This window comes from Chlamydotis macqueenii, chromosome 2 (genome assembly GCF_036417535.1).
Source record: "Chlamydotis macqueenii isolate bChlMac1 chromosome 2, bChlMac1.mat, whole genome shotgun sequence".
Lineage (NCBI taxonomy): Eukaryota > Metazoa > Chordata > Aves > Otidiformes > Otididae > Chlamydotis > Chlamydotis macqueenii.
The window spans coordinates 20,805,757-20,831,482 of NC_141557.1; the positions used below are offsets into that span (position 1 = coordinate 20,805,757).

Consider the following 25,726-nt stretch of genomic DNA (forward strand, 5'->3'; position numbering starts at 1 on the left):
TCAGTGTCAGCCAGGGCACCTCTGCAAGGTGAGCCACTGCTGGCTCCATCTCATTCCTGCTTCCAAAAAGCCTCTGGCAGTCCATGACCAGCTCTGATCACAGGATAACTTTGTTCTCTGATAAAACACTTCTATGTCCTCACAAGTTAATCCTTTGGTACAATAGTTGTCATAGCAGAAGAGCTATGTTTGTCCTTAGGACTTTTTTCTCAGTATTGTCTCTCTGTTCCTCAGAGACAATTTATCTCCTTCTGCTGATTGAAGAACATCAGGAGGCTCTAGGATCTATCTACATCTAAATTTAGGCTGTGTTAATATCCCTCCACTCTGTTTTTCCCCACTCACATCTAAGAAGGAGAAGAGGAAAGGGATACTTACAAACCAGATTTGATCACTCTCTAATAACAGTATGAATGGGAGATGACAGATTTTTTTTGGTTTGTGGGTTTTTTTTTTAATTAGAGAGGGTACTATTTCTGGAGCTTTTGATTCCAGGTTACATGAGACCCCACTGGAAGAAACAATTCCAGCCCTTGAACAATGCAGCCCAACAGTGAGAACGGATAAATTGTTCAGGGCAACAGCCAACATAATGACAGGCACTAGTGTAGAACAAGTGTATACACTAAGTTGAAGACAAAATAGACCATGGATATAAACAAGAAACTATACGTCACAGACAGCAGTATAAAGGGAGCTGCTTTATGTCCCAATGTTACAGTCTCGAGAAAAAGCAGCAGAAATGAACTAAGAAAATTAAGAAAAAGACTATCTCCAACCTGATTCGAGCAGATCCAGCTAAGCAACAACCAAATTTGCAACTGTACTTTTGGATCAGCAACTCATTTATTTCCATCTAGACCACTGTGCCAGCTCCCATGTAATCCCAGAAACTCTGACATGCAACATTAGCTATCTAAATGATAACATGCAATGGAAATATGCTGAAACAAAAGGGCAAATGAGAAGAAATCAATGAAAAAAATATTACCATAGATAACAGCTACCACAAAGTACCATCTATGTTGCTATGTCTTTGAGTGCTGTTCAGCACCATGATGTTCTTCTGATTGAGAGAAAATACAAAGAGTCTCTGTGATGGAACAAGGTGACATAATCTAAGCACGCACATCAAGGTGATGGGCACTTCAGGTCTGTCAAAAATGCTACTGCAGCTTAAGGAGACATACCTTAACTAGCTTTGCAGCTGCCTGCTAGCAGCATGGGGTCATTCAGAGGCTGTGAAACTTGTCTGAGAGTGAATAAATACTCAAATAAGTAGTCTCGGCACACTGCACTGGATAATTACATCTGACAATCTTTTCATGCCTTCAGCCTTGCAGGGATATGTAGGCATTATCCCAGCCTGCTACACGTTTCAAAGCTGTGGTCCCCAACACATGCGTGGAGGCAACGCGTTACACTTAAGACATTGCATTATTACTCACAGCCACAAGCCATCACCGCTACTACAGCACACATCAAGGAAGCAAAACACAACAACTTACATTATTGCTTAAGAGCCAAAGCAGCAATATCTGGCATAAACATTTCAAGGGTTCACCATCTTAATGTAAAAATTATTTAAACCGCATTTTAAACTAGGACTATGGATACTTCAGATTTTAACAAACTTCTAAAAGGATGCTAGCAGTAGAGTATTAGGTGGAGTGCAAACAAAGCAGAGCTGAAAGGAACCAAGATTTCCTATCATGAATCCTAACCATAGAATCATAGAATGGTTAGGGTTGGAAGGGACCTTCAAAGGTCATCTAGTCCAACCCCCCTGCAAGGAGCAGGGACATCCCCAACTGGATCAGGTTGCTCAGAGCCTCATCCAGCCTGGCCTTGAACGTTTCCAGGGATGGGGCATCCACCACCTTTCTGGGCAACCTGTTCCAGTGTTTTATAACTCGCATCGTAAAAGATTTTTTCCTAATTTCTGATCTAAATCTACCCCCCTCTATTTTAAAACCATTACCTCTCGTCCTATTGCAACAGGCCCTACTAAACAGCCTTTCCCCATCTTTCTTGTAGGCCCCCTTGAGGTACTGGAAGACCACTATCAGGTCTCCCCGGAGCCTCCTCTTCTCCAGGCTGAACAGCCCCAACTCTCTCAGCCTGTCCTCATAAGAGAGGTGCTCCAGCCCTCTTATCATCTTCATGGCCCTCCTCTGGACCTTCTCCAACTGGTCCGTGTCCTTCTTGTGTTGGGGGCTCCAGAACTGGACACAGTACTCCAGGTGGGGTCTCACCAGGGCAGAGTAGAGGGGGAGAATCACCTCCCTCGACCTGCTGGCCACGCTCCTCTTGATCATGGACACAGTTACTGACTTTTGGAAGGCCACAATCCAACTTTGACAGCCACTAAATAAGTTTCAGGACCAAAGGATGTTGAGAACAATCCTTAAGGGAGAATAAAGAGTATAGGTTTGCCCCTTAGTCCCAGGTGAGAAACAGAACCTGGATTATTAACTGGCATGTTAAGTAACCAAGGTACTAGAAATAACTAGAAAAAAAGAATTCATTTTCCAAAACGCTGAAAATATTCTACATACCTAATTTGAAAATTATTTCTGCATAAGGAGCTCTAAAGCCATGGGATAAAAAAAGGCAAAATCTAAAAATTTGAAGAGATGAGACTGAAGAGAAGAAGGAAGTTACTCTTGCAGAAGAGAAGAAAGAGGTCTACAGACTACCTGACCAATGGTATTTCAGTCAAAAACTAGTTCATAACATATGACATTCTTGAGGCAAAATAAATCAACAGAATATTTGAATTGATTTTACCAGCACCGGAAAGGGCCAAAAATAATTACTTAAGTCCCCTTTCTTATGTATAAACTTTAGCTCATTTAGTACGGAATTCTAAGGTCTGACTAATAATTATACCTCACAGTTTTCCTTTCGTCTCATTCCTCTCATTCAGTGCAACATTTCAAGGCAAAATTAATTGAACACTTGCAAGGAATGGACAAAAAAATAACTTTATTTACTATCATTTATTTTTAATCGTCACCCTTCAAAACAAAAAAAGCTTTCTTTCTGTAGAAGTTATAATTTTTAAAATATTAACAGTAAAAGCAATTAATGTCATTGGGCCTCATTTATTTTTTGGCTTGTGAATGCTTAAGATTCATCTTTTGATGGAAACAGGAAATTCGGTAAAATATCAGTACAAGTCCTTAGATTTGGGGATTATTATGGTGCTCTACTCAGCCGCATTGCAGGCCTCTTTATCCTAGAGACAGCCACGTGCTACGGACTATGAGGAGGATTCCTAGGAAATCCTCAGTACCTTGAAGGATTTTTTTCTTTTTTAAAAAGACAAGACAAAAATACAAAACAAAAACCAACCTCAGCTAAACTGCTAAACTGTTGTAACCTGAACATTTTATCTCAGCTTCGAGCTTAAGAGCTTCATCTGAAAATTTGTTTCCCCTGGGAATAGCTGCTGGCCCGCAGGTAGCCTCATCAATTGCCTCTTAATTTTCCATCCCTGGATGACGCCGTGCATGCACCCATGTCCCACCTTCCTTACAGTAAGTCACATGCCAGAGTGAGTCAGCAAAACACGCTTAACTATTTTCCAGGGAAGCAATGCTTGTATAAAATAAATAAATAAATACAAACAGCTAGAATGTCTATTTCCTTACAAGCTTTTTTTTTGTTTTTATTTTCCCTGTTTCCATAGGTATCAGATATGCTTAGTGTACTCTGGCTTCATGTTATACAAACACTTAGAATCCACAAAAAACAAAAATCTTAAAATCCTCCTAACAATTTGCCATTGTGTGCTGTATTACTATATTTTTCTCTTCAGTTTAAGGTGTTTTCCCTAGCTGTAAGGCAGGAAAATGGATGTCATTAAACTGTTTTCATTAAGTGCATGACACAGTTCAACAGTTTTTTTTTTATCTACCCTTAATTCACTATCATTTTCCTTCCTCCGTTGTATTATTCATGTATGTCATCCTCTTCTAATTCCTGTGACAAATACAATTGCAATGACTTTATTTAGGATCAACACTTCCACTCATGATATTAAACCTCAAAAGTTAAAGCCGCTGCGTCCCTGTGCTCTGCCTGCTAGCCGGCCAGGGCGAAGGCGAGGCCGCCACGGAGCGTGGGCCGCAAAACCTGCGGCCGGCGGGAAACGGGCCCGGGCGCGCAGCGGAGCCTGGCAGCGCCAACAGAAGCGGCCGCCTCATTAATCTTCCCTGTGTATCAGGGAGGTGAAGAACTGAGTCACCAATAAAGGCAGACTAGATCTACTGCTTTAGGTTTAATTTACGTCTTTTTAAACATTTATTTCAAGCATAAGCAGAAAATGCATGTCATATTTTATTTAAGATTTTTAATTTACATCTTACACCAGACTAAATGTTACACTGTTACAGCGTCTATATAAAATGATTTCCATACATTACAGCCTGCAATGATTTTTAACATGACCTGAGAAACAAAACTGCTAATATAGCTCCAGCTTTAATCCTTTTTAAAGCACAAATGATTTAAATAATTGATTTAGTGTTTTCTATACGACCGGAATTAGCCATTGTTACAGCAGGTTGATTTTGGCAGTGCCTTTGCTACAATGACTGTTCACAAGTTGTCTTACAGTCTCAGGCGGTGTTAGACCTAGAGACTGTATCTTATGCCAGCTGGAGCGAGAACATCACTTTGATGTATAGAAATACAGTTTTAAAAAGTCAGGGTCTGCTAGCAGTTTCCCTATAAACTGCAATGGCAGCTGTGCTAGAGGTCATGAATATTACATAAGGGCTGTCCATGCAGCCAAGCCAGCATCAGTAAGCTAAATTCCCATAGCAACACTCGCATAGATTCACTCATCGCTAAGAGATGCATCAGTTCAGCAGCAAGTGCTGCACTGCTACCCTGATTAGTCTGCAAGATATTATTACTTCAACTCTTCTTTTAAAGACTGTGCATTTACTGATAAAATTCAACACTTAATCTGAATTTCAGGGCAGCCTTTATCATCTTTCCTAAGAGCAAAGAAATCTCAAACTATCAAAAAGCAACCCTGATAAAACTGAAACTCTTGATTACGATCAGCAACATCTCTAAGATACAAGGTGGAAGGGAATAAGCAGGCTGCTTCTGTGGCATTTCTGCCATACTGATCCCAGGACAGCAGGACCTAACTTCAAAGAGATGTTCAGCATCTCCTACGCTTGGCAAGTTCCAGCATCTCATTAAAAAGCTGCTTTGGGAGCTCTTATTAAATATTGGTCAACAATTACATTTTTAAAAAAAAACATCTTCAGCTTCCCCGTTCAAGTTTTCTGGCTCGATGAAGCTGTCTGCTCGTGCACTATGGTACTGTATTATTTATGGAGCTGGCCCTGGCCATATGATCAGGTGCATAGCTCAATGATCTGGACTCCTCAATTTCTAAAGAATCCTTGTAAAACAGGTGGTGTAAATGGGCAGAGGCAAAGCTGTCAGCAGAAAAGTAAACAGGATAGGAGACGGAAGGGAGATAGAGAAATAAAAACAAAGGCAAAATGGAGGAGGGTAATCGGAGAGAAAGTGAGAGAGGAATATAGATCAGGTAGATCAGAGGAGGCATCTCAATAGTGTATTTAAATATTTAAATATAAGACATGAAATTGGAAAACATCTTGGAAAACAGCAATACACTGAGATCTGGCGGGTAGCTTACAAAAAAGACAAACTGGAATGAAGTGATAGATGAATGATAACAAATAAGATGAGCATGATTTTTACAGGTGCAACAGTATTTAGAGATACAGCACGTACGAAAGAAAAAGAAGCCCATACCCTTTCACAGCTAAACCCCTCATGGTTCTAAATGCATCTCATGGAAAATACAGACACAGAGAGCAAGAGCCTACAGCTCATTTAGTATTTCCTTACCAAACTGTCACTTTCTGCCAGAAGTAAGGAGATAGAAGGAGAAACCTTAACAAGTCCTAGAACACATTACTCACGGGGTCATTTAACACACCAACTGTAAAGAAAGTCAGTGAAGTCTTCAGGAAAAAAAAAACCTTTGCAACAGACACTCTCTATTTACAAATGAGTTGTAGGGACTGATCCTGCATTGCAAGAAGATGAATAGGATGTTTGAGGACTGATTTCTAAAACTAAGTTTTGAGTGCCACAGCAGTCCGTGGGCAAATGTCCATGATCGTATTCAATAAGAACTCAAAGCTTAGACCCTATACACTGGAAATAAATGGGTATATTCAATAAAAGAAGAAATGCACACATTTAATTAAGATCATTCTGAAACGCACAAGTCAGTCAAGTGCCTTTTATGGAAAACTGATTCTAACTGATTTTTCCTGGAAAATTCATTTTCTCCTGTTGTCTGAAAAATCTTTATAAGAGGTCTTACGCTATACATTAACACACTAAAAACATTTGCATCATTAATGGATGAGATGACAGTCCTTTAAAGCTGAACATTTAGCGAGTCTGTGGCATGAAGTAACACCTTACCTTTGCTTTTTCCAGCTGCGCCTGGGCCTGTCGCTCTGCCTCTCTCCGCACTGCTTCCCTGTCTTCTTCCAGAGATACATCTGAATCGGATGGACGGCTTGTGTAGGAGTCCGCCGAACCCTGCACAAGGAAAGGAAAAATAATGTCACAAGTTGTTTTGGTGTTTAAGTAGAAGTGGTTCTATACCTTGCCTTTTCTCTTACTTTTGTATCCCTGAAAAGAGAATAAATTCCCCAAAGGGAAAGTCACTTAGAAAAATTATGTCTAGGTAAATATTTTTTTTCTGGAGACTTTCCAAAAGTGCAGGTGTCTTCCTCAGTGTTTTATTTCCTGCACTATCCCAGTGCTCTTATTTGTGTGCTTTTCAGCAAGCAGAGCCAGTTGCTCTGAGGAGTTACAGCAGTGGTGCAGTGCAGGGCTGAAGGACACACAGCAGCTTCAAGGATGGCTCCATAAAAAATAAAACTCGGAACAGTGACAGTAGTGGCAAGCAAACAGATTTTTTATAATCAAAATGCAAATTCAGTATCAATAATTACCACTACACAATGGTAGTGCTAATAGATTTAACCCTTGTTATCCATTTTTATTTTAGGGCAACCTCTTTACCTGACACACTTTCCCCATCAGAACTGCAAATGGCTCGTATCCATCTCTGCCCCTCAGCAAAACATGCAGATGACCACAAATCAACTTTCAACTAATAAAATCCGTCTGGACTCAACACGTCCCCGTACCGCCACAATGGAAGCAGCCACAATGCCAGAACAGCTCTATAAATAATGACAGCTCTGCTTTCCCTCTGCATCTCCCTGCATACAAAACAGAGTTCTGCTAATTCAATCAGAATGAAAACAGCTGTCCTCTCCTCACTGTCTTTTTCTCCCTCCCTCTCTACAATATATATAATATATACCGACAAGGAAAATGTAGGGCTTACACAGATATCAGAATTCTTCAGACGTCCTCCTTTGGCTCTTTTCAGAAGCCTGATCCAGGTGGCCTTCATTAGCCAGACAGCTCAGTTATTGTCCGCAGCTGCAGCGCCCGGCACTGATCTCATAAAACATGTGCACACTGAGCCCCGCAGAATCACGGCTCCTTTCCTATCCATGCTCTGCTGCGAGAGCCTTCCTTCTCTTCCCTCTGCCTTTCAAGCTTGCAGCCTCACTGTTTCCAAGTGTTCTACTGCAATCAAATTCTCAAATTTTCTCATGCCAGTAAAGAGAAAAAAAATTAAACAAATCCAAAAAACCAAAAAAAATCCACACCACCTCCAAAAATCTCAACTTGAATGATGAAAAGATAAAATAAATCAGGCTTCAGGTAAATGTTGTGAGAGATGCTTCAGTTGATCATAAACTGAGATCGATCACAGAAAAACACCTAGGGCTTTTTCCTTTCTGTTTTGGGGGGCGGACTTGGCTGTTAAAAATAGTGCTTAGAAGAGAACCTTTTAAAATCCTGTGCAAAATGTACTCAGTGACATTTGCAAGTGCAAAGTTCATTTCATCTCCTCCTCGACTGGCTGGGGGTGGGGTATGAGGCTGTTGGTATCACTGGGCATGCTCCATATGTGCAGCCTTTTACGCAGATGCTCACATCACACCGGGGTGTTAGCCTATGCCAAATTGCCATTTTACATCTCAAGGGTAAACAGCTGGAAAACACAAGGTCCCTGTGAAACTGGAAGGGCTGGTACAGCGTCTCGTGGCTGTCATGTATGTCTGCTGCGAGCCGCATTTCCCTCGGATGCGCAGGTCTGTCATGCAGCGCTTCCCTCCGCTGCAAAGCGCTGAGCTCCTCTCCGAGCTCTTACAAAAAACATGAATCCAAAAATACGCCTGTTGAGCACAAATTTAACCCCCTAGTTACTGCTTATATTTTTCTGACGTTAGCAAAGAAGCAAAGAATAACTGCCACATACCACTTAAGACATAAATAATAGATCCTGATTTGGCAAAAGCCAAAGAAAACATTTAATTTCTATATTCTCCTTTTCAGAGTCACCCTCTATCGTTTCATAAACTGACATGGGAATTATATGCTAAGGCATGTTTTCTGGGGCATTACGATTCACTGACAGACATGCAACCTTCTACTGGAAAAAGATCACTATAGCTGACTGCAGCACCTGCCTTCAATATAAAATCACAGTTACAAGAAAAATAGAAAATAGATATTACAGCTGAGAATAGCGGTCGTGTACGTGCCGTAGCATGTCAGCGTGTCCCAAGAAGGACCAAATCCTGCCATGGTTTGTGTCTATGTAACAACCGAATTGCCTCTTCACAAGTGATGATGCAGCAGCCTACATTTAACCGCTATCAGAGCAAACAATAGTTGTCACTAAACTGACAGTTTAAAATAAAGGTAAATTTAAACTTTCCAAATGTTTTATTTTTGTCTTTCCTGAAGTCCATAATAGTTGCAGCATAAAGTTTAATAAGCTGTCTTTGACCTGACATAAAGAAAAGTGCTCTCCCAAGGGACATTTTGCTTACAGGAGTCCAGATACCTCTGCTATGTTATAGTGATCTTCCAAAACTTAGCTCCTACCGAGTTAAAGCAAAAGGAGCACATAATAAAAGAAAATATACGCCACCTTTTCTTGAATTTTTTTAAAAAATCTTGTCTGTTAGAAAAATACCCAGAAGCCCTGCAACTTACCCAGAGCCCTTCAAATTTGGCTATTCTTTAAAATTTCCCTTTGCCACAACTTCTGACCCAGCTCCTCAATGGAAACAGTGGCAAAAGATGAGCAGCAACAAGCAGGCAGAAGTTCAGCGTAGAGTTTAAATCCTGTTATGGTTGACATAACAGAGGCCTGTGGTCAAAACCACCGACGTTATCACAGCATTAATGAAAGCTGAGATTGTGATGAACCTCCCCACACAGAGCCCTAGCCTCCAGGACACTCTAGGCTCCCCCAACACTCAATTCCCTTCAGAAAGGGCACATCCAAACCCTTCCCCACCAGCGCAGCTGTTCCTTGGTGCCACCCTGCCTCCAAGAGAGGCACGGGGTCATAAACCAACCCCAAAGCAACACAACCTTTAAATAAGAGGAAAATAAACAAACCAGCCATTAAGCCTGAGACAGCAATCGCACAACGGACAGTGTGGGTGTTAGCTTTCCACTGCACTGCCACGGTTAATGCATCATATTTTCCAGTGACCAAGTGGTATGGCATCTATTGTTCATTCTGCTGTCTAGAAAGGATGCTGCCTAACTGGTCCTTACCCTATTAAAAAAAAAAGACCTGAAGCCCAGAAATGTAATTCCTATCTCCCCTAAGGGGGCAAAATGCCTTTTGGGTCAGGCCGGAATTGCTAAAATTGGAATTTCATCTTCCAGGCCACAGAGATCATTTACAGTGCTGGTCATGTCTCGCGTTGGCCACAGTCCCAACACACATCCAAAAAATCATAATGATTCAATTTATTTTAATTATATTGACAAATCACATGAATTAAACTCAACATTACATTTATTCTCCCAGTGGGACAGACACAGTCATGTAAATTTTCTGTGGAAAATTTCTCCCAACTTCTTCGCTTCTTGAATATGGAAAAAAATTCAAATCCTGACATCAGGGAAATCCAGGAAAAGGGGAAGAATTCAATTAAAATTAATTCATTTTATAAACTGAGTATTTTTATACAAGCTAAGAATGTATTCAGCCACTTTAAGATTAAAAAAAAATAAAAAAGAACATAGACAAAAACTGATGAAACTACAGTAGAAATGCATTGACTATTCAAGGAAAATAGAGCCAAGTGGATGTGCACTGGCCATTCATGACAGTTAAGGAAACTACATTTCCTCCCTGAGTTACATGAGTTTTTGGGGTTGCTCTGGAGAACCATATGGTCTTTTCCCAAGAGCTTCTGAAATTCGGCCTTTCTGAGATTTTGCAGGTCTCCATCTCCTTCCACTGCAATATAGAAGAGCTGCTGCAGTAATGCATGTATGTAATATATGCGACTAGCCCCCAATTCCTCATCTTTCATGGGAAACTGTCTAATAACAGTGAGAGAAGTCATGTTAATAACTTCCCCATCTATTTATTCCTTCTTTCTTTTCTTTGCCCCCTTACTTGGCAGGTTTACAAACCCAGTTTGTTTGAAAAATCATTTCCTCTCTTAATGACATGCTTGACAAATATTTACCAACTATCCTATCGCTTATTATATTACAGTAGCTTCTATGAGATATTCTTAGAATATGAAGCCATACTTTTCACACTGCTAGTGGTCCTATGTGATCATATTTGAGCTCCTTCTTCAAGACCATACATGTCTTATCTTCTGCAGTACTGGAAATGCATCGTCTTCAAGAGACTGAGCCCTTCAAGTAAAAACCATCGCTCTGTAAATATGAGCTTTTTTGTTATTTTCCTTTACTTGCAGGTAGAAATTCCATTAGGTGGTGCCTCTACTCCTACTTTCTTGTTAGTTTTCTGTACCCATGCTTAACTTTGGTCAGTAAAGTCAGAGCTTAAGTACAGATTTGACTGCAGTGTTACATTCACAGTGTAAAATCTGTTGATGTGTTTGGTCTGTTACTGCAATAAATTCTCGCGGTGTTAATATAACTATCGTTACACTTGCAAATTCAGTCATGGATTTTATATTATGTATTCCTCATAAAAAAGAAAAGTGATCCTCTGAGTACCATGAGTTTCTCTTTAGCAGGGTAATCCACTTATGAATTGGATATCATTAGGACAGATAACATTCCAAGTTACTGAAAATTCTCAAATAATTCTCTTCTTAGAAAGATCAAACAAGTTCCTTCAAGTAGAGACTTTTTACATTATTTATTAAAGGAAGGCATGAAGCAGTAAGCAAACATACAACAAGATTTTACAAGGAATAAAGAAATACATGTGAATGCACATATATATAAACTCTTCATTAAGAGTACTGGGATCTTCTCCTAGTTATATTTTTAATCTCTTCATTCATTTAACACTGAAGAGAATTTTAAATCCAAAAGGAGAAATATCTTTATGTCTTAATTCCATTTATACTTTGAATATGGAAAGCTTGAGCTTCACTGTGCAAGAAGAGGAACAATTCATTTCAATATCCAGAATGTATACAGAGATGTTGCACACTGCTAATCTTCTAATCCTGTTGAAATAGTAAGAACGACATCATATGCCTTCCTAGGACATGATCTGAGATGGTATATTATGTCTTTGTGATGGGCTACTATTTCTTGAGTGCTAAAACATAATGTAAAGGAAAAAAAAGTTGAATTTTTTAAATTAAAAAAAATACTTAACTTAAAATCTTTAAAACTAATTCAGAACAAAGGCAAAATGTGAAATGCTGAGGTTTAGCATGAAGTGAAACTGCTGACATTGGCAAATTAAAATATGCCAACAGAAATATAAATTGTCCTGTTTACTCATAAACTGGCCAACTTGAAATCTATGAGTCACACAATTAGAAAATCAGAAGCGCTCCCACAAATGCACCACCGGTAGGGACCTCAGTTCAGCAAAATGGTCACAGCTGGTGCATGTGAAAATTTCTTATCTATGAAGTTTTCTCCAGATGTATAAGTAATGTAATTAATTTTGAATGATGTTGAAGAAAGCACAAAATGCTGCTCTGAGAATGCTATACAATGTCACGTTACTGTTAATTATTTGAGGGTAGAATTTTTATTCAAAGATCACATTAATTCCAATCAATTGTTTGGCATGTGTATTTGGCATGTATGACGAATTGAAGAAATACATTTTAACAAAGGAAAAAGGAAAGAGACCATGTATTCATGAAGGGGATACCAAGCAGGAATTGTTGACTCCCTGTAATGGCCATGGACACTTCATAGCCTGGCAACTGCCAAGTCTTGTCCTGGTGTCCTCTCCCATCCTTGGCATGGGCCCAGCAGCGCTTGGCCATCTGCCCACTACACACACATTTACCCTTAAATGCTGTAAAACTCTGCTCTCTCACAATTACTATGCAAGGAAGGCTACCAGTTTCTACATTAGTCGAGGAAATCTTCCTCTACGTTTGCATTTAAAAAGCAAACCAAATGTTGCCTGGATTTTTTTTTGTTGTTTAGAACTAATTGGGCATTGCTATGGCATCTACAGCCACGGGGGATGCTCAGAAAACAGGAGAACTGAAATTTTAGAACAGCTGGGAGCTCTAGGGTGGCAATGTGATTTAAAAGGAGACTGTATAGGAAACCAGTGTTCTCTTTACCCTTAACATGACTTTGGCAAGCTTGAGCACAGCATCCAGCTCGACGTTAGCAGGTTTCCAAGGTGCTAATCCAATCGACAGCTGGATGAAAGTTGAGTTTTTTAAAATGGCCCTTAGGTTTGCGGCAGCCTAGATTCTGGCATTCATAAACCAGGTGAACAGTCGTACCAGGTACTTTATCAGGAAAAAACAAAATAAACCCCTACATCAAAAAAACCCACACATTTGCACTGACATTTCATCATACTGGCCTAAGTGTTTGCTTTTCTCTTGTTTTGCTAAGAAAGAGTAGTGTGAGTAGTTTTTTTTAGAGGAATTATAATCTTTTCACGGCAACTCTTCAGAAAAACTTTGTCAATATGCAAATTGCTTCCAAAAGGACAGCTGCAGAGCTCAGCCTAGTTAGCAAACACAGACACCTCAGAATCAGAGCTCAGGTCTCCCCAAATCTGTGGCATGCTCTGGTGTGTTATGGCTTACCATATTTAGCAAAAAAATATCTAAGAGGGAAAAGTACTTGAGACCCTATTGTGCTAGGCACTGTACAGTCACAGAGTGAATGACAAACCCTGCTCAAAAGAACTTGCAGTCTAAAGGGTGAGAGAATATGAGCAGGAAAAAAAAAAGGAGTAAGAGGTAAGAGAGGGATCAAGGTAGCAATGCAATACAAAATAAAGCATTTCTAAAATATTCGATAACAGCATTATGACTCATCTCTTGCATAACCATGGTGGGCTGTTGTTTAAGTAAGTTTTCTATATGTATTACGGCAGAGATTAGTTCTGTGAAAGCCTCTGAAGGAGGATAATCTGGTAGCTCTGTATATTCTGACAGAGAGATTCTCACACTTTTGGAAAAAGATAAAGTGCTTTTGAGGAAGAGGGCAATGATAGGAATATAAGGAGGTCTCCTAGTTTATCAAAATATGTTTCGTCAACAATATAATCATGTAATTGAGAAGTTTAAAAACAAAAAAAAAACAAACTAAAGAAAAAAAAAAAGGGATTTGATTTTTCAAGGCAATTAATTGGATCTAGAGGATGTGATTAAATTATTGATGATGTTAAGCTGTAAGGAAAAGTCATAGCAATGACAGAGCTAAGATGTTGCCAGTGGAACAACTCAAGAAACAGGTGTCAAAAGAAGAAAAATATACCAAGGAAATGATTGCAAGCTGCATGAACCTGAATCATCTCACTTTTGTCTCAGACTGTCAGTACACACACGGATATCAACACAACTTGGTTGACTCACAATAACTTTTTCAAGCTCTGGTAACTTGATTGTATGTCTAAGCCCTCAGGCAAAGGTAAACCAGGATTATTAATAACCACAGGTGGAACTGTGGTGGAGTTCACTGGGACAGAAATGGGTAAAAAATTGAAGGTTTTCAGGGAAAATGAAAATATCAGTTTTGACTATATTAATTAATCAACAGCACATATCACAAAGGAAGGATTTTAAATTGCTGAAAGATAACTCAGAAAAAATTATTTAGAACAGAAAATATTGTGTGTTGATACAGGAGCACAGAGAGAAAGGCAAAGATTGGGTCAGCTACAAAATTAAAGGGCTCAATTAAAAAAAGGAAAAATGGAAAGCATATCTGGGATGACAACAAGGAAACGGAAAGACAACTAGAAAAGGAAAGAATGTGAAGGAAAGCATGGCAACCATCATCTCAATTTGTCTCAACTCAGTTTAAAGTGCCAATTTAGATTCCCTGTTCCAGATCTTCAGTATATTTTTATCTGGGATTTTGGTTCAAGTCATTAAGATTTTCTGCATACTTAAAAATAACTTCCTGGAAAATTTAGCATGAAATTCTGTTAGCAATAGTGAATTTTGAAGGAAAAAAAAAAAAGTCTTTGTATTTTATCAAATTATCTCTACACATACAGTCCCTACTTGGTTTTCAAAAGTAACATTTAAAATCTACTCCAGATAGCAAATGGAAGCTTTGGTGTTTGCTTGCTTGTTTCCTTTTTAACTTGTGAAAAATGTTGAGGTTAAGTATATACAGTGAAATCTTCCCTATTTTAATATTCCAAATGTAACAACTGCTTTAAAATATATTTTTGCTTGCTACCCTTCATTTCTATGCTGTAAATATACTATTAATCTGTTTAAATAATTATCTTTTTTCCATATATCTTAGTGAGTTAGTTTGGCAAGCATGCACTCAGAAAAAAACTGCTGTCATATTACTTGTCTACGGTATTTTTCAGCCTCTGATAAGTTTAGTTTCCAGCCCATCATCTACTACTGAAATCTTGATTTTCTAGTCTTGATCTTTTGTTAACAGCAACCAATGACTGTCATGACATAAAACACTGCAATTTACTCACTGCTTATATTAGGAGAGGTTTTCTTATCAACACCTTTGTTCAATTACACACAGTGAAGACTAAGGAATTAATTAATGAATTTTCCCTAACCCAGGCTCACTGAAAGCTCCAGCCTGTCAAACAGCGGTGTGTTTGTGACTCAGCCCAGGTATCTTTGGCAGGCGTGCTCATCCTTTAAGCACCTGCAGCCTTGCTCTCGCTGATGCTGCCAGAAACACCAAGTGAGCAGCTTTCACACTGCATGGCACCATTTACTTCAGGATAAAAATACTGTCTAAAATACACATATCCTCATCTGTGGGCTGAATGTAAGCTCAGTTTCCAAGGGTGTCAGAAGCCACGTGAGTCCTTGTGGTATCAGGTGTTAGTCCTTTGTTCCAGCCTTCACCCTCATGTACGCTGCTTGAAAAATATCAGGGCTGTTTCTTTATACCCATTACCTATCCTCCAGGTCTAGCATAATCCAAAGCAAACTACTTGCAACTCTGCCAAGAGGATGAAGCTCCTTCCACATTTAGATATTACAATTATTCTCATCTGATTTCAAGAATACAACAGTGCATAATGCTTTCTCATCAATGGAAAAGTATCTGGAAAGGCCTTGTGTCCCTCTTGTGTATCACGTATCAAAATAATAATCTTGGAAAATTCTCTCTCTTCAGCATATTATATCTTCACAATTTTTGTTCTAAAACCAAAATACACCAGTTAATATACAGACTGGATGATGTCAGCTGGTCACATCCATTGTCTCTGTTAGATTCGGCTCTAAAGGATATTTAACCTAGCACATCCACACAGAGCGAGTGAGGGTGCACAGCGCGACAATGGGCACGAAGCTGAAGCAAGGACTTCACGTCTGCATCTCCCATCCCATCCCACCTGGCTGTCACTGCTTGCACAGCTCCACCAACTGCCTTTGGCAAGAGGGAGAGCAAGACTGAGTGTGTGAGTCTGACTCACGAGTCCTTCCCACTGCACTTTTGGAGCACTATCCCCACCTCACTACTGAGAAGTAAGACTGAAGTTTCTCTATGGTACTGTGTCTGTTTTCCATCTGCAAGCAAATACAAGAAGTTGAAGAGTATATACAACACTCGTTTACAAAACCAAATTAGTGAAAGGTTGTGGGAGATTATCTGATAGTATATAATCTCTAGTAACATATGAATCTAAGTATATTTTTATTACAGCTAAAATATATCTCATACTATGGATTTATACTAGCGCTACTGAGATACAATTGTTTAAATAAAGAAGGGAGGGTTAAAAGAGGAGTACACGTTCTAGGCAATCTGGAAAAAGAAACATGCCTGCTACTGAAGATGGTATGATTATTAGATGCTGACCTGAAGGAAAATAAAATATAAATGAATTGCAATTTTTTTGTGTGTTCTGGAATATTCAAGGCTTAGTAGAGTACAATAGCCACTTTCCAGGATAATAAGTGAACACAGGTTTTAAAAATTATTGCAACTTAGAAGGCCAAACATTTTTCAGACATAAAAGAAACATCAGGAACAGACTTCTTTCTGATTCAAAACAGACTTTGTCTGGGTCAGGAGAGCACATTACATCATATCCCTCGCTGAGCCATTTCCTCCTGTAGAGGAAGCGCCAAATTTTGGACCATAGCTTGCTCTTTCATCTATTGCTGCAATACTGAATATCGATACAAAATACGTCTTTGATTTGCCAATAATCCGAAGTCTTAAAAAAGAATGCCTGCAGACTGCAGTGCCTGCAGGAGCCTTCTCCTGAGTCAGAGCTCTGACAACGTACTACATCTTGTTCTCTGGACCACAAGAGAGTTCAGGCAGAAACGGGGTTCAGGAGGTCTCTAGTCCAACCTCCTGCTCAAACTGTGAGACCAGACCAGCTTGTTCAGGACTTTATCCAGCTGTGCCTTGAAAAGCTGCAAATTCAGGGACTGCACAACATCTCTGGGAAAACCCATCCCATTGACAGTCTGTCCTCATGGTGAAGTTGTTTTTTCTTACATCCACTCTGAACTTCTCTTCCTTCAATTTCCAGTGTTTGACTCATGCCCTCACACCATGCACCTCTGAAGAGCCTGGCTCCCTGCTTTTGATAACCTTGCAGATAGATGCTGGGGGGCTTTGGTTTCCGCTCGAAGCCACCTCGTCTCCAGGCTGAACAAGCCCCGGTCCCTCAGCCTGTCCCTGCAGGCCACGGGATCCAGCCCCAGCCATGTGGGGGGCCCTTCACTGAATCTTGGCTGATTTATCCATGTCTTTCTTCTACTGGGGCATCAAAACCGGTCAGAGGAAAGCAGGTATGTTCTAACGAGTGCTGTGAGCACTTCCCTGGATATAGTGCCTGTGCTCCTGTTTATACAGAACTCAGGAGTTTAGGATTTGAAAAGAAGCTGTGACTTTGAAAATGTAATAGAACCCTCCTCAAAACAGAGCCAACATACACCTTGGGCAAACCTGTATTTATAGATGTGCTACAGAAGAGTCAACTAGTTCAAAAATTTTAGGACAAGCAATGCCACAAAATTTTTGTAAAGCAACGTCATTAATATGCTACCAGGATCAATCAATTTTGTAAAACCCCCTCAGATAATGAGATTCCTTCCAACACATCCCTAGCAAGTTTCTGGTCCCAAGAGAGTTTCCAGCACCTCCAGTGATGAAGGACACAAGAATGGAAACTCCAGTTCTGCAAGCCTTAAGGTCTCAAAACATGTTGTGCTAAACTCTGACCAGAGAAATACAAATGAACCCACGTTGTCCCTGACAATCTGTGTTCTTCAGGAACTGCACTGGCTAAAGCCTGCTTTTTCCTTTCTGCTCCATTGTTTGGAAATGGAATTAATTCTCTTCTTAAACTCATCTGGTTATGCTCAATTAAAAGTCATATTTCCTCCAGTTTATGAGGGAATCAGTTTCTGCTTAAGAAATCACCACCCAAACTTATCAACTCTACCACTGCTGGTATCACCACTGGACTCCTGGTGAGGGGGCAGGTGTATTATAAAGATGTCACTGAGACTGCTGCTCTGCTATGCTAATCAGTAAGGCAATTATTATTTGGATGACACTCCTAAAGATAAAGAGGAAAAGTGTGAACAAGAAGCCAGCAGAAAGTAGGTAGGTGGATGATGGGCATCATCCATACCATCCAAAAGGGGAACACATGTGACAAAGCGGCAAAGAAGAACAAGGCTTTGAGAGGAGACATCAAGAGAAAGATTTCAAGAATGTAGGAGATGGACGGCAGGCAAATGAGCATTTCTGAACTTTTACTAGTTCTTTCCACTCTCCAGTTCAGCAGCAGAGATTGCAAAAGCAGAAAGATATATTTTCTAAAAAATATTGTATAAAAATACTGTCAAACAAAAAAAAAATTACCTCAATGTTATTTGTGCTTATATGCCTGGCACTACAAGGAGAGGTAGTAAGCTAATATCGGCCTTTTTCTTAAACAATATACCTTTTTATAACATCTAACCACTTCCATCTCTGTACTGTATGCAGTTTTCCTTTAGAGCCAATAAATATCCAGTGGTTCTAAGCTTCCAAATTGAAGCATATAACCAGAAAGCTAATTCCACAGGTAGTTTTTCTGCTCACAAGCACGCAGCAGTCTCTCTGGGTTCACCCTGCTCTACATGCGGTCAGTTCCCAAAGTATTTGTGGACAGATAAGAATTACAAAATGATAGAGAAAACCAAGATGCATCATCTTTTCCAGGTCACACCTATTGCCCACTCAGCAGACACGCAGATTGTATACATGCTGTTACATCACAATTCAAATACGTTTGTACTTAAATCCTCTGGAAGATTCCCCAGAGACACAATGTCAGCTCCCCTGGCCAGGATGAAGTCAGAAGACACCACTAAATGCAAGACAGGCTTTTCATGCTTTAAGAACTCTGACTCCTACTGGCTTTCAATAGTATTGCAGTTCATCTTCATTTTGTAAAAAAAAAAAAAAAAAGAATTTAGTATCTTTTTTTTTCCTTTTAATTTTATTTTACATTTATCCTTAACTAATTTCAATTAGGCTGAAACACTTATTACAAAGTATTTTAAACTTTTACTTAAGGAAACCAGAATTTCACTCTAGATTTGCACTGGTCTCCTTCCACCACTCCTTCTGTAATAATTATTCCATCTATAATCAGCAGTAATTCATACAGTTAGCATCTCCCTTCCTGTTCAAAGTTGATGAGTTTACAAAGGGTAAATGAAAAAAATACGGCTTATTGTCTCTTTCCTCACACAGAAGAAAGGGAAATGTTTGTTACTGAAGTTGGCACAGTAACACAAATGTGCTCTTTTATAACCTCTAGTTGTCTGCAGACATGGATCTTTATTATTTGATGAGGCATCAGTATTTTTAAGTCCTGTTCATTTTCAAAATCATCATAGCCTATGATCTCAATAGCAGTTCCTTCTTGTTTCCTCTTTGATTATGCTAAAACAGACCTTATTTAAATTGAATAGCATTTCATTCACGTCATAAAATCTACCAGAGAAACAGAGAGACAACACTGTCAATTGTCACAAGGCAAGCTGATCCACAAAACATGTTGTGTAACTGGCAGGACTAATCTCTCCCACCACACAGACACAGATGTCCAGGTTTATTTAAAATAGCCCTAAGTGAAACAGCACAACTTGTGGTGTTTGGATTTTTTGTTAAATGTATGCATTTTACTGTGAGGCATTTGATTACAGAAAGAACTCAAATTTTGTTCCTGTGCTGACAAAGCAACAACGGTTAGAAGAAATGGTATCAGTTGGATTGTATTTTCTCCCTCTTCACACTAAGGATGGTCCCATCCAGACCATTTCCCAGATGTCTTGCCTGCAAATTCCACTAAACCTCTGGATCCAAATTGATCAGAACATTATTTTGTACTAACAAGATGTAGCTGAACAAAATTATTCATTTTCCTTACAAATCTATGTTACGAGGGAGAGGGGGGGAGCGGGGGATAACATTTACGCATGCATGGGAAAACTCTCCTACTCAGAAGGCCAAAACTCTTATACTCAGAAGGCCAAGCAGTTATTAGCTATTAGTTGATATCAGCAAATAGGTGTATGTGTGTGTGGTGATTATTAAAAAAAAACAAACAAAACAGTTCTCTTGCTGTTAAATTCTAGTGAAACATCAGTTAGCGAAAGCAAAATTTCACATATGGTACTACAGTCTTGTACAATGAGCTTTACGATTTTGCTTAAGTATCTTTGAAGGCAACCCATGATCTTGCCAGGATGTTCGTATAACAAATAACAGAATTACAGCAAATGTTACGAATAATTCCATCTTAGAAAGACCACAGGATGATTAGGGAAACAGAAGATAACTTTCTTAAAGATATGGGGTAAGCCACAATATGATCCATATGATAAATTGACTATATTTGAGCAACAATATAATGTCCCTGTCCTTCAGATCCCACTCTACACTTACATGACTCTATTTATATGGAATATAGATGAAGGCAAAAGAATCACAGTGAATTACAGATTAGAGGCCTAAAATTTCACAATTATATAGGGCATCTGTCAGCAATGGGAACTAAATAATGGACAATTGCTGGACAAGATGAAGACTCCTAAGAGTTGAGTTTTGACTTATAACATAAAACATGGGAATTTCTACTTTGGTGCCAGTAAGATTCCTATACAGTCTGTATTCTCTCACATTAAAAAATAGGTTGAGGAGGGGTCATCTGGAGGACAGGACATCCAGCCCAACCTCCTTCTCAATGCACTACAGATTCAAAACCAGATTAGCTCGCTCAGGGCCTTGTCTAGTTCAGTTTTGAAGATCTCCATGGATGAAAATTTTGCAACTTTATGTAGACTTTTACTTGTTAATCTCCTACACCAGAAAAATGTAAGGAAATTCTAAGAGTAATCTAAAAATTTAAGGTAATCAACTAAGAAGTTAAATGACATTATGCCTCAAAAATTAGCCTGCTGAGCTGCTTCTACAAGCAGACAAATAAAACTGTATCAAGTTCAGCACAAAATCAATTTCAGTAGATTCCATTTCTGCACGTGAAAAAAACCTTAATTACTACCAGTGAAGAAAAAAAAAAAAGCTTCACATTTACTTTCAGGCAAATACACTCTTTGTAAAGAGATGCAGAGACCTTTTTCCTATCATATTTAGTTGTTCATGAAAGGAATAGCTTTGCAATACCATTATATTATTATATTATAATACTATAACTATACCTATGCATATATCAGCCTTGCTTCTCTAAACTGACCTGCTACTGTTCCTCTGCATAAAATTCCTGTAATGGTCTACCTGCCCTTAGATTTAAGACCTCAGCTGAGTAGGGAGCACTCTCATTTTGGACTTCTGCACCAACATGGCTTTGCTTGTACAATAAACAAACACTTTAATTTAAAGAATTTATTTTTAATATGAAAATTTGCCAGAATATTTGGAACAAAACACAGAAACTGCCTTTAAAAAAGTCAAAAACACATTAAAACCAAAGCTTATGAACTTCGTTTGACTTGCTTGTAAGATCTAACAGAACACTAAAACTATATTATGCATCATAAAAACCAGTATGTTATTCTAGCATTTTAAATGCCAAAAAGTCCTATGCATTGCTAAATTAAAACGTATAGATTCACATTGTGTTGTAAATGACAATGTACAATGAAATGTGCACAGGATAATTTCTCAGGGATTTCATCCTTTCATTTCTCAGAAAAGCTTTTAAAATTGCTGGCTCCTATAATTCTGTAGTTACAGCAACCATAATACCCAAGTTTCATTAAATTTTCTCCCTGCAGAAATCTTAGACATTAATCTGGTCAGAGATGCATAAAATAATAAACAAGCTTGTCACAGCTATCATTACCTGTTTCTATGTAAATAAAAGATTTGCTGAAAAAAAAAAGAATTAATGACTCCTATGGAAGAAGAGCTAACTATCCCCAGCATTTTGTAATTCTTATTTATCAGCAAAAGTTGTTATGTGGAAAGTAACATGTAGTACATGTAAACAAACAGCACTTCATTTAGTCAGTCCAGTTTGCCAAAGCTTATTTATAATTTAGAGAAGACATGCCTTCATGAAGACAGATGCTCACGGCTTCGGTAAAGAGGCAGATGGATTTTCTTCTGTGACAGGCTTCCTGATAGCCAATATTGAATGAAAATAACTAATAGGTTTAGCCTGATCAGCTCTTTCTGAACTTGTTCATCAGACCTACTTAATTACAACCAACTGGAAAAAAAAAATGTATTCACCAACAGACATAAACAGACAATCTCAACTGTAAAAGAAGAGAAAGAAAAAAAAAAAAGAAGAGATTATCAATGATGTTTCAGATCAGATAATCTGAAACAAAATTTTTGGCCCTTGGTTTCCCTGTGTGGAAGGTTCACTCACATTGGACTGTACCCAGACTGCCTGCTAGGACTGCTTAATTGAGCTGCTGTAACTACTACAGTGTTGAAAGGTCAAGAGAGCAATGAGCTATCGAGACTGCCAGACACCACCTCGTATACTGTTGATGGGAGAGAAGTAGCCATGCTACCCAGGATAGAGCATCTAAAACAGGCAGGCAGCCACAGCAGGCAGGCAGGCCTGCACGGCAGACAGCGCGAACAGGCCTTTTTGGCTTTAGCTTTCCACATGTGCTGCAGGGGAGTAATGATTTCCATCTTGCATGTGTACCCCTTCTGCTAACTTACATCCATCCACAGACTAAATAACATAGACATCAAAATGCGTGTCACAAATACCAAACTGGAAAACAGACTTTAAAATAACTCCATTGTTAGAGGCACCACAGTGGGGCCTCTCTAAGATCTGGAATATTCTTGTACCATATTCATGCACAGCATATACAAGTCCTATTCCTTTAACTAGAGACATTCTTCTAAACAGCTACAACTTTTATGTGTAGGACTCCACCTCAAGAGTTACAAATTGATGGCTTAAAACAGGCATGCTATTAGTATCTTTTACCCACAAGACTTGTCTAGCTACATATGTCTCCTGACATCTAATTAAATAAGAAGTATGAATATATGTGGCGTAACAGGAAGCAAGTTGTAAATAATTCCCAAAAGCCTGTAAACGTATACACACACACACACACACACGTTCAGAGGAAACCAAGACAATTAAGTATGTTGCAGCTACATAAATCAGAGCTGCACAATAAATTATCTTCTTGTTAGCTCTGTGCTGCCATAGCTAGATTACTGCCCCTACCATTAACACTTATTATGGCTACATTAGGGTCCATTCAAGTTCCTTGCTGAAAAAAATAGCCATATTTTTTATACCCAGACCTGCAGAGCAGATGACAATACTGAAAAGAAAAACTCAAGTATTCCTGATCATAAGGTTATTTTTTTTAAAAGTTCATGCTGGTTCACTTCAGTGAAGTAAACTGTCCAGCACAAGAGGTTGATCAGTGTTTTCTGATCAACCTCTTCAGAGGAAGAAAACTGAAACAAAGACCAAGCAATTTAAAGATTTCATCAGGACTTCGTGCTATTGACACAATTAGAACCCAGCTATTGACAGATTGTGAGTGAGACTTCCTTCTGCTGTCTCACAAATGGAAAGGTACCCAAGAGGTACAGAACTACCTCAAGCATTTTGGTGTTCGGCATGCAGAGATGGGTCTCTCCACTTGTCTCCACTTTTTTGGTTTTTTTTCTACCAGCACTTACTACAAGATGGAAGGTAAAGGTGGGAAGCAAAGGAGGGAGCTACAACAAAAACACACAAACAAAACACTCAGCATTGGTGAGGCCAAACTTCGAGTACTGTGTCCAGTTCCAGGCTCCTCAGTAAAAGAGAGACATAGACATATTGGAGAGAGTCCAATGAAGGGCCACAAAGATGATGAAGGGACTTGGAGCATCTCTTACATGAGGAAAGGCTGAGAGAGCTGGGACTGGAGAATAAAAGCTTCAGGGAGGATCTTGTTAATGTCAATAAATACCTGAAGGAAGGGATGGAGCCAGGCTCTTCTCAGTGGTGCCCAGTGGCAGGACCAGAGGCCATGGACACCAACTGAAACACAGGAGGTTCCCTCTGAACATCAGGAAACACTTTTTCACTCTGAGGGTGACTGAGCACTGGCATTGGTTGTCCAGCGACGTTGTGGAGCATCACCCTTGGAGATATTCAAAAGCCATCTGGACTCGATCCTGGACACTAGGTGACCCGGCCTGAGCAGGACAGTTGGACCAGATGACCTCCAGAGATGTCTTCCAATATCAACCATTCTGCGATTCTGTGAAAAGCATTCACAAGGCTGCTCACCCACTTCATCCATGCATGCCATTTGTAATCACTTTGGTTTCATTATTTTGTCTTCACATTTGTGAGGTGAACTGCACTGGTCCTGCCAACCCAGGCCAATTTTCACACTCCACATCTCTTCCCCTCTACTGTGTAAACAAAAGCAAACTTCTTGCTTGCTATTTCATCACCTGGAGCTGGTCAGTGTGGTTGGCTTCTAAATGCTAGAAACCATTTGACCTTTGTTTATTTCACAGGGCTCCCTCTCATCCGTGCCTCAAGTATAAACCTGCTTCTCAAACATGGTATGCTAACCGTGATCCTCTTCCACAGTAGGAGGCATGCTCATTCCCTTCCTCCATTGCCTTCAGACACCACTCGGCACCAAACCAGGATCCAGGTTAATTGCAGTCACTGTTTTTCCTCATATTTTCAGCCAGAAATATCTGCTTCTAAAAGTTAATACATACCTGAGGGGGAACCCTGTCTTTAATCTCTGAGAGCACCACATACCCCAGGACACGACATTATGGAACAAGTATGCTGTGTTATGCGTGAGAGACAGCTAATCTACCATTCATAGACTCACATACATAGCAGGACTTACAGCTCCGTGCCTCCACCTCTGGTCTCCACGGAGCTCCCCACCTTTTTCTTGCCTACTTACGTGTTGGACTGTGGGGACAGAGGTAGGAGAAGGCCAGACATAGTACCAGTCCCTTCAATATACTGTGAATAATTAAAAAGATTCCATCCTCTGTTGGTGAAATTCAAATTAAAGAAAGGAGACAAAGAAAAGAAAGCTATGTCAAGGTCAAACAGTAATACCATTATTAAATAATCTACTTCACATACCCTAAAGGAGATAGTAAACACCAGTTTTTCTCTGGGGAAAAAAAAGAATGGTCACTACAATTGTGCAAATCGCTAATTGGAACGCACACTGAGTATCTCGGGAGTGACAGAAATGACCAATACCTCTGTCTGCATGAGCTTATTTAGGTTTTCCTCTCTAGTTTCCCTATCCCAAACTGAAACTACTTCAGAAGCCATTCTGCTACACGATCAAAGCAGGGGGAGATTCCCTTGGGGGAATCCCAAAACTCATATGCAGTCCTTAAAACACAGCTGAGATATCTCTGAGCTAGCCATGGGGAATAATGCCATACAGAATGACCCTCATTTTTTCCAATTTAGGGAAGAAAAATTGCACTGCTTCTACACTTCGGCTGCTGGAGAGAATCCACGGGCAAAGGCTTGCTAAGGGTGACTGTTTCACAAACCTACATCCTGGTTTGTGAAACAGTCTGGATGTGAGCACATCTGTCTCTGGATGTCAGCACATCTGTCTTTCACAGAGAGCTCTTCTCGCTAAAC

The 25,726-nt window shown here is 39.5% G+C and overlaps 1 protein-coding gene across 5 annotated transcripts in view; it reads right to left on the reverse strand.

Annotated features, from left to right (window-relative positions):
- CACNB2 (calcium voltage-gated channel auxiliary subunit beta 2) overlaps positions 1-25,726 on the reverse strand; it is a 254,465-nt gene that overhangs the window by 81,324 nt on the left and 147,415 nt on the right. For 3 of the 5 annotated variants that reach the window (XM_086742188.1, XM_086742187.1, XM_086742192.1), the window contains one exon: positions 6,493-6,612. In XM_086742188.1, coding sequence (XP_086598314.1) covers positions 6,493-6,612 — 120 coding nt within the window. Of the gene's footprint in view, positions 1-6,492; positions 6,613-7,432; positions 7,809-25,726 lie in introns of those variants that run through there. The other 2 variants (XM_086742190.1, XM_086742191.1) reach the window with 2 other exon arrangements.